This window comes from Ochotona princeps, chromosome 4 (genome assembly GCF_030435755.1).
Source record: "Ochotona princeps isolate mOchPri1 chromosome 4, mOchPri1.hap1, whole genome shotgun sequence".
Lineage (NCBI taxonomy): Eukaryota > Metazoa > Chordata > Mammalia > Lagomorpha > Ochotonidae > Ochotona > Ochotona princeps.
Genome location: NC_080835.1, coordinates 32,759,854 through 32,772,969, shown reverse-complemented (window position 1 = coordinate 32,772,969; position 13,116 = coordinate 32,759,854). Strand labels below are relative to the sequence as shown.

General features: G+C 39.6%; 1 protein-coding gene across 1 annotated transcript in view; it reads left to right on the top strand.

Moving 5' to 3' along the window:
- Window positions 1–13,116, top strand: part of ANO3 (anoctamin 3) — a 166,121-nt gene that overhangs the window by 149,614 nt on the left and 3,391 nt on the right. Inside the window, exons 20-24 of the mRNA XM_004585446.4 lie at window positions 210–343; window positions 1,340–1,492; window positions 7,670–7,817; window positions 12,186–12,266; window positions 12,431–12,536. Of these exons, the coding sequence (XP_004585503.2) occupies window positions 210–343; window positions 1,340–1,492; window positions 7,670–7,817; window positions 12,186–12,266; window positions 12,431–12,536 (622 nt within the window). The remainder of the gene's footprint in view (window positions 1–209; window positions 344–1,339; window positions 1,493–7,669; window positions 7,818–12,185; window positions 12,267–12,430; window positions 12,537–13,116) is intronic.

Here is a 13,116-nt window from a genome sequence, read left to right as displayed (position 1 = left end):
AAAAATTTAAAAATATTTTACAATTTTCTGAAAGTTTTTTTTTAAGTGAGACTTTTTAAAACACTTTTAAAATGTTAAGATTTTCAAATATCTCCAATTAGCAGTCATGCACAGTGTAGCCCAAAGCTGATTGTGTTTCTCATGTTTTAATACTCAGCGTTGGTAACCAGATGCTTAAATAAAAACCGGTAGTCTGTTCTATGATGTAGGTTAATTCAGAACTGGTGGTCACGCCTGAAAATCAAGCGGGGAATACAAGACACTTCTATCCCTCAGTGGGAAAATGATTGGAATCTGCAGCCCATGAACATCCATGGCCTGATGGATGAGTATTTAGAAATGGGTAAGGAAAAAATCTCTGTGTAGCTATTTGGCCTCCTTGATACTGCGTTTCTACTTCTCCTAGGCTTCGTTTCGAAAGAGAAATCCATATCCTTGGATTCCAACCCCACATATTCTAAAACAGAAGTACAATTTTATCTCTGTGTTAGCGGTGTGAAGCAGTGCAGCTGCAAGAACCACACACTGGATGCCTTGACAGCCTCACATTTAACAGAAGTGAATGCTTTACCCACCGTGGAGCACCTAACTTTTGGGAAAATATGTTAAAGAAAAACATAAAGTTCAACTACATTCTTTGTTAAGAAACGTAGCATTTACACCCACATAGTCAAAATTATTTTTCCACAATAAACTCGTGTGCAACCCCAATCTGTGTTAGTATCATCAAGAGCTTTAATTATGATAAGAATATGACAATTCCTACTGTGTTGCTAACACTGGGTATGATTTTCTCTGATCCTCAACTCTCTTATTATAGAAAGACACGACAAGGTTATTGAAGAGCCCTTGGGCTCCCTGTAGAACCAACCATTTTCATTTCAAAACCTGTTACCTTATATGCATTTTCTACTTTTTCCTCCTTTTCTCTCTTTTTGTTCCTCTTCTTTATCTTTCTCATCTTTTGCCCTTCTCTCTCTGATTTCCTCCTTCTACCCCGTCGTCTTGCCTTTTGCCACTCTTCTCCATTTTTGTCCTTCCTCTTTTGCCATCCTTCACTATAGAGAGGTGAAGACCACGCAGAATTTACATATGTCCAAAACTGAATCTGAGGGCAGATTTTAATATTTTTCTAGTTGGCTGTTACTGAAGAAACCCTCTTTCACACATAGTCATATAGTTATGAGAGCTAAGTCTTCATTTGTAAAATAAGACAAATATGTTCATTTAAAGGGATGTTGAAACCATAATACATGATTTTTGTATAATGCACCTGATTTTTCCACTTGGCACCCAATATGTGATACTGTATTAACTTTCTGATGCTCTTGTTTGACAGTTTTACAGTTTGGTTTCACCACCATCTTTGTTGCTGCTTTTCCTCTGGCACCTCTTTTGGCTTTGTTAAACAATATCATTGAAATCCGACTGGATGCATACAAATTTGTCACCCAGTGGCGGAGGCCTTTACCAGCTCGAGCAACTGACATTGGTAAGAACCAGGAAGTAAATGGTGTATTGCTTTGATAATTATAAGACATATCTGAGTTCTCTCCCAAAGTTCAGAATTGGGTTACTCATCTTTGATGAATGCTAAAAGTCATGCGGTTAGAGCCTTCCTATGTTGTTAGGGAGTCCACTTTTCTGCCATGTAAGGACATAGGGCTTGTCCCCTTTGTGCTATTACACCCTCTGCTAAGTTAGGATGTGGCGATTGTCTGCTCAATAGGGCGTAACAACAAAGCGCAATCTTGGTAAGTCGGAATCGGGCTCTCACCAGATACAGAACCTGCTGGTACCTTGAGCTGGGATTTCCAGTGTCTAGAACAGTGAGAAAAAAGCATGTTCTTTATTAAGCTATCTAACTACCTACTCTTAAAAAAGAGTTTCAGAAGGTTTGTGGAAAATAGTAAGAGGATAATATGGGGAGGGAGATAAGGAGGAGGAGGGAAAGGGAAAGGGAGGGTCCCCTGTTGCTAATGTTACAAATAATATTAAAATCTATTAAATTATAAAATTATAACATGACTAATTGAAACCTATTATTTTTCTGAATAAAATTTTATTTTGTAGACATCAAAAAGTGAAGTTAAAGATAAGTTTATTATGGTGCAGATTTTTTTTTCAATTCATGAACTATCTGAAGACTTCCTGTGTGCATGGGCTTCAAACATTTTCATACCTCTTAGCTTTATGTTTCATGAACTTTTAAAAAAATTTTATTTTGATGGTGTCTACAGAGTTGACCATGGTGAGATCATTGTTTCCAAATCTTCCCCCCTCTTCCTTCTGTATCTGGGAGAAGGTGGGAAGTTAGGAGAGAAGCTGCACCCAGCCTCCACATCATCCCAGCACACAGGGATGGGAAATGGACACTTGATGCCATTCCAGGTTACTGAGATGAAACATGCTCCGAGGGATCCACTTGAGAGGTTTCGATAGTTCTGAAATGTGGTCGATCTTGCCAATCCAAGATCCATTTGCTGACGCAGTCCACCCCAGTGTCGTTATTCTCCCAGCTATTTGCTGTCAACACTGGGCTGGGGTAGTTGACCAATTTGCTGTGCTCTCCTCCCTCTGCTGTGGTAGCAGATGTCATTGCAGGCTCCAGTGCACTGCCATATCATCCATCCATATCATCCATCCACTGCTCCATCATAACTACCTAGGTGACCCAGTTCTGACACATGCACTCCATAGTCAGACCACAGATCCTACAATCCTCCTCATAGTTCGAGCTCTGAGTCCAGCAGTTCATTTGGGATGATTCCCACAGAAACCTCATTGGAGGCAATCCCAAATCTGACTCTTGCCAGTACAGGGTCCAGTTCAGTCCATTAAGCATGTCTGCCTAAACACACACTGGTAGTTGTAATTGCTGTGTCAGACCTATCTCCTACCCCATTTTACTGAAACCATGCTGTAAGATGTATGTAAAATGTTGTGGCCCAGCCCAATCCTGCCCACCACACACACCAGGCTCACATTCACCAGGAAGAGCTCCCTAATGGGCTCGCACCGTCTGCCTACCTGACCCCAAGTCTCATGTGTGCTGGTGGATACTATGGCCCACTGTGGCATGACCCTCTCACCTTGGCATTTGCCAATAGGTGTTGTAACCCGACCTAGCTAAGCCTGGCCCCAGTTAAAGCTCATTCTGGTGGGCACCACTGCCCAGCCCAGCCAGTCCACAGCACTGGTACTAATTTGGACTGGCTGGTGTTGTTGCCTGACTTGGCCTGTCCTGCATCCCATCCTGGTCCTCAGATCTTCCAGTGGGTGTTATGAATTGGTCCAGCTTGGCTTGCCCCTAGTCCTGATTCACACTTATGCTGTTGGGTACTGAAATCTGTCCCAATCTGGGCTGCTCCCAGACTTAGTTCTTGAACTCACCAGCAGGGACTACGTCCTGAAAATGGAGATCTCTAAACTCGTCTACAGGTCATCTTCCAGTGGCAGATCTCACCCACTGATGGGTCTTTGGTCCAGTCTGACTTAGTCTACCTCCTGTACTGTCAGGAACAGTGGCCTTGCCCAACTGGCCCACAACCATTCTGGCTCTTACTGTTGGTTGTTACATCCTAGCCACCCCTGGTCTAAGCCCAGATACAACTCTTGCTTGGTTCAGTGAGTCCCAAGACCTCACCCAGCCTGTTCTATACACACTCTGGCTCTCATGAGTACCAGTAGGTGCTGAAGTCTAGCCCTTTCAGGCACACCCCAGATCCAGTCCACATCCAGGCTGAGGGATATTGTTTTCATGTCTTACCCAAATTGCTACCCCAGTTGCAGCTCACAACTCACCAGTGGGAACCCCCACCCAGTCAGGGCATTCTCTTAGCTCCCCAATCATGCCTATTCCCAGCCACGTATTTTATAAATGCTAATGGCTGTTCTGACCCAACTCAGAATAGCCCATCTCCTGACTAGGCCTTTGCCTTTGAATGTTGCAGCTGAAGCTGTCTTGGTCCACCCCTCGTTCCAACAATCATTGACAGTTGCTGCAGTCTATCCGTGTCCAGTCTGCTCCCATCCCTGTCTCATGCAAACCAGTAGGTATGCTAGCCTAGCCTGGGATGACCAGAACTTCAGTATGGCTTCTGCATGTGTCAGAGAGTTAAAGTTGATCTATCTCTGCCCAGTAACCTGCCTCCAGAACCAACCTACACACTTGCCAACAAGTGGAGCTACCTGGTCTGGTCTGACCAACACCCAGGCCTGAATCACCTGCTTACCAATGGGAGAAATGACCCCCGGGGGAGTTTCACAAGTTCCTCCACCAGCCCACTCCCAGACCTAGATCTCACACATGTCAGCAGGTACTTGTCCTTTAGCCAGCATAGTCTGACCCCTCTGACCTGGCCTTTGTATGAGTTGGTGGCGGTTGTGGCTTGGCCCACCCACAACTTATTCTTGGGTACTCCAGTGGGTGTTGCAGAATGGACCTGCCCAGCCTGTTCCCAACCTCAGTACCCAAGAATGTCAAAGAGTTCTGTGATCATGCCTAACTCAGTCTGTCACCACCTCCAGCTCTTAAGTAAGCCAACAGAAAATTCAGTTCCACAGGGGTGGACCCACATATCTCCCACAGAATCTATCCCCGGACCTGATTCTCATGTGCTGGTTAATGTCATGACCCATGCTAACATTACCCAACCCCTGTTCTGACTTACACTGGGGAGCAGTGTGATCTAGCCCTGCCAAGCAGGTCCTCAGCCCAAGCTTTAGTGAGTACTGGTGGGTGGTGGTCAGCTCTGATCCATGCTAACTACTCCAGCTGAGATTTCCCACATGGGCTGGTGCATCTGGGTGAGCAATAAAAATCCTGTGGCTTCCACACTCCAAATGGCTCAGTCTGCAAGTACGGTGGCTTTCACAGCAGCCTTTCCTTTTACATACCTCCTTAGCTCCCCCCAATGATCAATCCATAGACCATGCACTTGGGGAGATCCCCAGGCTTGTTCTGCCTCCCCACTCCCCTACTGGCACACAAGACCACACCCCCAGGCACGGTGGCTGCTCCGCAAGAAGCACAGGCCTGCGTCTCTTGCACTGTGTGGGCAGCCATCCCATATGGCGGCTGCTGGCCCTGCAGTGTTAAACGGACTTAAATATACCTTCATGTTTTGTCATGGTAGGACAAAAAATGAAGACAGTATGATCTGATCCTAACACCTCATCATGAGTGAGGATTGTCAATCATCATAAAACCTAAGTTTTAGTTAGTAAAGTAATGAAATCAACACTCTTACTTGAGGAGCAATTCATTCAGCCTTGCTGTTTCAGTACTTATTCATAGCTTAAACGAATCTTATATTTACACATGCATATGTGATATGTGTAGCTTGTCAGAAACCTGGAAATGTGATTCTCTGATAAACTTTTTCTGTGGTAAACAACCCTGAGATAATCATCTTTATACGTTTTTTCATATAATTATCTCCTCAGGATAGATTCCTAGAATGCAACATCTATTCAAAGAACAAGTATATTTAAATTTTTAAACCAGAATTTTTCCCATGTCCTCCAGAAAGGAGCCAAAGTACCCTCCTATGTTAAGTACATGAACATTAATTCCCCGTTTGCTCAGGAACATTATTTGTATTAAATGTTTCCCTTTACATGGATATTTTTCCATCCTTGATGATCCTTACAGAATAAATGTGTATCTTTTATATTATTGGCATTTTTGTAACTACAAACTTAAATATATTCTTATTTTATTACTAGATGCTACTAGTATATTTTGGTAATTAAATTTCATTTAGTAATCTGTCCATACTGGGGATATTAACCTTTAATATAGTTATACATTACAAACTTAAAAAAAACTTGCATTTAAAATATTCACGTGATCATGAAGTTTTAAATGTTATATGTAATCAAATTGATATTTTTCTTTATCGTTATCATTTGCAACATCCCTAGGAAGGCGCTTTGAAACTTATGATTCTGTAAAAAATAGTTTGCATTAATGTTTAAATGTCTATTATTCTGTTTCAGTTTGTAATTTGCTGGCATTTTTTGTTTTATTTACATTGCTTATTCTAGAATTTGCTACTAATTATTGAAAGCCATCACCACTTTTTTTAATACACTGTTTTCCAAAAATTGTTAATAAAATTAATTTTCTCACTTGTGACAGTGATATGACGAGTAAAATCAAAAGCTTATTCTATTACACTAACAATCTTTTATCAAATACGTTTTTATGTGTTACGATTTCCCCTCATAAAGCAAACATCTACTTCTTTCTTATTTGTTTATGTTTTAATTGCAACTCACTCTAGACAATTTATTAAGATTTTCAAAACTCAACTGCTGGGTCTACATTGCTGTTCAATTCTCTTTAACACGTTTGAATATTTTCCCAGGATTATTTTCTTAGTTACTGTTTTAAACTAAGTTTTAATCTGAAACAGCAGATTCACTGATTCTGACTACAATCAAAGAATGTTAATTCTATATATAACTTCAAAAGCTTTTGCAAGTATCCAACCTGCATATGCCAGGTTGGCCTCCTGGAAAGTAGAAAGTAGAAAAAAAAAGCCTAACATAAACTTAGGCTTCCTGCTTCCTTTTTGTACTTCAAAAAGACATCTAGGGGCCCGGCGCCATGGCCTAGCGGCTAAAGTCCTCGCCTTGAATGCACGGGGATCCCATATGGGCACCGGTTCTAATCCCGGTGGCTCCACTTCCCATCCAACTCCCTGCTTGTGGCCTGGGAAAGCAGTCGAGGATGGCTCAAAACCTTGGACCCTGCACCCATGTGGGAGACCTGGAAGAGGTTCCTGGCTCCTGGATTCGGATCGCCGCAGCACCGGCCATTGCAGTCACTTGGGGAGTGAATCATCGGACGGAAGATCTTCCTCTCTGTCTCTCCCCCTCTCTGTATATCTCACTTTGTAATGAAAATAAAATAAATCTTAAAAAAAAGACATCTAGGAGAGAATAAGAAAAGTGTCATAATGAGCATAGATATTTCAGAGAGCACATAACCATGTAGAACTACATGATTTTTGTTTGTTGTATTTAGTGCCTCTCCATGTCCTGTTTTTCTGGCTTTGCAATATCTTTTTTAATTATTTATTTTATTTTTATTGGAAAGTCAAATACACAGAAAGGAAGAGAGACAGAGAGGAAGATCTTCTGTCTGTTGATTCACTCCCCAAGCGACCACAGCAGCTGGAGCTGCATGGAGCAGAAGCCAGAAGTCTGGTGTCTCTTCCAGGTCTCCCACGTGGGTGCAGGGTCCCAAGTCTTTGGGCTGTCCTTGACTGCTTTCCCAGGCCACAAGCAGGGAACTAGATGGGAAGCGGGGCTGCTGGGATTGGAACCGGCACCCATGTGGGATCCTGGGGCGGTCAAGGCGAGGACTTTAGCCACTAGGCTTTGCATTATCTTGGACATTTGTGCCAAATCTCATCATCACAAACACAAAACAGATATTAATGATATTTTAATCTAAAAATCTTAGTAGATGAAATTGACTTTCCCTTGGTGGAGAAGGTATTTGGAATAATACCTGGCATGAGATGGTATATTTGACTATATTAAACTGTAGACACAGATGTGACTACAGCTTAAGCAAAATTTTTCCAAAATCTGATTGGAGAGCTTTTTTTTCTTTTTCAGTTTTATTCACTATATTTAACCTTTCTCCCACCAGGTATCTGGCTCGGAATCCTTGAAGGAATTGGTATACTGGCTGTGATCACCAATGCATTTGTGATTGCCATTACATCTGATTACATCCCACGTTTTGTCTATGAATACAAATATGGTCCCTGTGCAAATCATGGAGTACGGAATGAAAAGTAAAGTTGAAATTTGAGCATTTTCCTGCTCTATTTTCTTTGTAATTAAAATGGGAACATACTGGGAAGTTTTGTTCTGTGACTGTTTCTGATCACTGCATTTACACTATGTTTCTCAGATGAAATCAAGTGAGGTTAAAATAGAACAGTGGTTTTTGTTTTTAATACTAAATCACTTTAGATGTTATCTTTTCATGTGGAAATGCATCTCTAGTATAAAAATTCTTAAAAGCATGATAAGGCTTTCAGAAGTTGATTTCCAAAACTGGAAGTGATCTTAGAAATCATTTATTGTAATCCTGTGTGGATATGGAAAATTAAAAGCACACTGCTTAATCAAATTGTTGAAGAGAACAAAGGTAGTAAGTGGAGAGAAGCCAAATATGAAAGAACTGTCAGCTGTAAGACCAGAGATTTTCAAGGGAGTTTATAGGTAGGTATTTTAAAGGTGCAGAAAAATTTGCCCCAAACCTGCCTTTCTTGCATTATGTTAAAATTTAAATCCAGTCATTAAAACATGGATTTTCAACTTCTATGCTACTTTAAATCAGTTAATTCTATTGTTTGAAAGAAGGGTGTGTCTTGTTCATTACAAGGTGTTTAGCAGCATGCCTCTAGTCTGTCCAGTAGATGTCATTAGCAACATTCCTCTCCTCTGAGATGTTTCAATCCAACATGTCTCCAAACATTGTCCTGGGGATAACATTAACAGATGTAGGTGATGTGTCACCCCCTTCTCAGATCTTCAAGAGAGAAGAGTGAAAGTAGAGACAGGACACAGAGGAGGGCTAGGAGAATGTGCCGCTCCTCCTTCCTCAGGGAAAGCTTAGGATAGCAGCTGATCTGGATGCAGAAATGTGTCGAATCACAAGGAGCCCTAATAGAGGATGAAATTAACACTGAACTCTGCTGAGTAATGTTTGCTCAGATCACAGAAATAGGTTTCTGAACACAGACACCTCAATTTAATAAGTCATAGGTATTGTTTCATATCACGTTTACTGATGGTTCTCTGCCTTCATCTAACATTCACATCATTGATTATGACCTGGTTGGCTCATGACAAAATGCTATGATTAATAAGCTGCATCAAAGATAACATTAACGAGCTGTGAACACTATGCAGCCATAAGGTTTAACTTTTTTTCTCGATATTCAAAATGGCCTAGTACTTTTTTTTTATTTTCTTAATATCATTTTATGACACAGTTTGATAGCCTCTGGGATTCCCCCAACCCCTCCCAAGACTCCCTCCCCCATACTGAATTCCTCCATATTGTTACAGTAGTACAGTTCATGACCAGTCACGATTCCTTCATTGCGGGCATGGATCATGCAGAGTCCAGCATCTTATTGTCCAGATAAATTCAACAGTTTCATTGGGAGACCATCCTTGTTCTGAAAGTAGAGCTGGCAGAATATCATCCCCTCCAATGAGATGTCACTACACAACTTCAACAACAGGAAGAAATATCAAAATTAACATTAACATGGTATTGAGTAACTAATACTTTAGAAAATGCAAGTTCTTAACCACATCCTGTAACTCTTCCTTGACATCTCAATTTTAGTATATACACAACTGGCTGCTGTAAACATCTTTTTTTCTCCCAAGCTAACATGTTTTTGAGTTGAATCTAAATCAGAGTGGCACAGAAACAGTGGAAGGATCAACATTAACATCCATCATATATAACAGCTGAGTACAAACTTATCCAAGTTTCTATGCAGTTACATCTTGTTTAGCATTAACAGTCATAAATTGATAAAGTTTTTTGGGGAGAATCTTAAGCCACAATTTAAACTTTGCAGTGTATAGTGATTAAGCATGGTTTTACGAAACTTTGCATTTTAACAATTGAAGAATAGAAAAGTTTTAGGCAGGTGAGCAGGGAAACCCCCAACAACGTAGTGAGTGAGGAAGAATTTAACTCTACATCCTACCTAGTAAAATCCAGGAGAAGCAAATAGGGAGCCTCACCAGTAAGTACAAGCTGAGAGATTATAGGCTAGTTGTCAAAATGGCCTAGTAAATTTGAAGAGCTTAAATATATAAGCTAGTCCTCTCTCTTGACTCTAAGCTTTATTTGCTAATATCTTCACTGCCACCTAGTGGCAGGTAAAATTAGTTTAGGTTGATCCTAATTAAATTTCAGGATTTGCCTTTCTTGTAGATAGAACCTGAGTGCTCTGTATTCAGATTAGGAAGGAAGACTGTTGTCATTCAAAAAATATAGAGGACTTAGGTGATTTTTTTGACACCATGAGTTTGTAGAACACCCAGTTTAATTTTTTAAAGGTATGTTTAGCAGCTGGTTTGGAGTTGCTTCATTCAGATTGAAAATTTTTCAGAGCAAGGTGGCAGGACATTATGGTAAATAGAGTATATGGCAAGACAGAAGTTGAAATTCTGTAGTGTAGCAGAGATATGGAAGTATTAATTATTAACTCTATAGACTCTTCATCCTCCTGTGAATGTCTTTTCAATCTTCCACGTGACAAAATGAGACATGTGTGCAAAGCAGTTCTACATACCAAAGGAAGATGCTGCATGGCCCGTGTGTGATTGTTAAGGGCTTACTGTGAGCAAACGTCTAACATGAGTTAGTGATTGCTATACACGGCAATAATTCATAATTGAGTTTTCAGCAACCATTCTTTGACAGAATGTACAAATTAGCCTGTCATTATGAGGAAAATGATTGATGCTATTTGTTGCTATTAATGAAGTTCATAGTTTAAACTGAAACAGAATTTTAGATCAATTTTATATATAATTTGATCTTCAGTGCTTTTCATTACTCTGATTTTTTTTTTTTTTTACTGATTAAAATGTGATACAAATAGTTGCTATTTTCTCATATGCTACTGTATAAACAAATCAGGATTTGGAAGAGCTGCACAATTCAGAGAACTGTTACACATAGAATTGAGACATGATATCAATGAAAATTATCTAGAGTTATCTGAAGTGTTATTAAAATATCCCTTCTTTTTCCTAGTACTCATCTATATGATGCCAGATTTTCTGCTTAGTTTCCAACCAAAACAACATATTGCAACAGATTTACTATAGAAGTAGCAATGGGACTTAGCTATCTCCCCTTTAAAACAGACTTAATAGGAATTTGCAAACATAGAAAGTAGCGTCATTCTCATGATATTTTTGTCTTTCAGAAAATATAGTTGTTTTATTTGAAACATAACGTTTATATCAATTTATAGTATATTTGATGGCCATTTTAAAATGAATTGATAAGTAAAACCTTTCAGAATTACCAGGGATGCCAATAGAGGAAGATGAGAATCAATGATTTTCAGTTTATGTAAGTGCTTTTCCTTACTCGGAACTTTTCATTCATCTAGTTTTCAGCACATTTTAAGTGTCTGTAAAATGAGGATTCTTTTTTTTGTTACTGTTGGAGTGATGATCTAGTATTGCTCATCTAGGAGAGCCACCCTCTTTATTCTGATAGCATATATTATTTTTTAAAATTTGATGCAATTTACTCATTAGTTACATTTATTGTGAGTTTTGTCTTCTCTCCCACTGACGTGTGATAGAGATTTTCCCTGTTTGGTCACTGTCGAATGCTCAGCATCAAAACTTTCTGTAGCAGGCTAGAGATTCTCAATAAAGGTGCATTGAGTAAGGTAATAAATAAGTAACAAATACAGAATGCCTATTGACTGGTTAGTTTTAAAAAATCAGTTATAGGGCCCGGCGGCGTGGCCTAGCGGCTAAAGTCCTCGCCTTGAAAGCCCCGGGATCCCATATGGGCGCCGGTTCTAATCCCGGCAGCTCCACTTCCCATCCAGCTCCCTGCTTGTGGCCTGGGGAAGCAGTTGAGGACGGCCCAATGCTTTGGGACCCTGCACCCGCGTGGGAGACCCGGAAGAGGTTCCAGGTTCCCGGCTTCGGATCGGCGCGCACCGGCCCGTTGTGGCTCACTTGGGGAGTGAATCATGGGACGGAAGATCTTCCTCTCTGTCTCTCCTCCTCTGTGTATATCTGACTGTAATAAAATGAATAAATCTTTAAAAAAAAATCAGTTATAGCATACATATTTTCAAGATATTTACAGAGAGCTTTACTGCATAGAAAATAAATGGTATAAATCTCTAGTACACAGCAAGTTAAACCAAGTGGAAAGGTAAAATGAAGCTAGTGAAAGAAATTGGCAAGAGGTGTAATCAAAATTAAGAGATGGAATACTATAGTTCAGTTTGTAAGAGGTCAGAGTTAGAATAAAAGGATACATAGCATTTGTGAAATCTGTCATTTCTAATGAAGGATTTGGATTGCAAACTTATGAATCTCTAAATCACATGAAGGTTTTATTTCTCTTTTATTTTTTTTTTCTCCAGCTGCTTAAAGGGATATGTCAATAACAGCCTATCCTTCTTTGATCTGAGTGAGCTTGGTATGGGACATTCTGGCTATTGCAGGTACTTAGATACAAATTAATGGTTATCTGTGCTGTTTTCTTCCACTGTTCCATCTCCTCCCATTTGCATGTTAATGAACCTATTTATTATGTCATTTTGAATTTTATGACAAATCAAGAAAATTTGGGGTTAGTCCTATATATTTTTCTTTTTGTGTGTTCCAGGTATCGTGACTACAGAGGGCCCCCTTGGAGTTCCAAACCCTATGAGTTCACCTTGCAATACTGGCATATCCTTGCTGCTCGATTGGCTTTCATTATTGTGTTTGAGGTTAGTTACAAACTATGAAGAAAATTACTGTAGGTGAATGCATTGCCAAGTGTTATATGCATTTATATATGCATTTATATATATATATGCATTTATATGTTCCTGTTTAAAGTCAGTGCCTTCTAATTAAAAAAAAAAAAAAGTCTGCGGTAGGTTCAACGGTTAAGCTTCTGACAGAATTAAGCCATTATAACAAATCCAGTCAGAGCTGAGTAATGAACACTATAGGTTAGTGGGATCTACAGTAGAAAATCAGGATAAAGGAAGTTGCTCCAAAAATAACCGGAAAACCTTTGAGCCTCCCAGTATCAAAGTTTCTAAAGGAAACAATGGGCTTCATCATCTAATAAAATAATGCATATTTACAAATCAGAATAAAAATGATTTTATAAAAATCAACCTTAATTTCAGTTGATTGCATGTGCTTTTGTGTGTAAAGAGAAAAAATTAAATTATATATAGATTTGATTATCAGCAATGTAAAAATATTGCATTGTATTTGTGTAAAGCTACCATTGGTATTGTCTTATTTACCAAAAAATTATCTTGACACCATAAAGAATGTACCACTTCAAAGAAT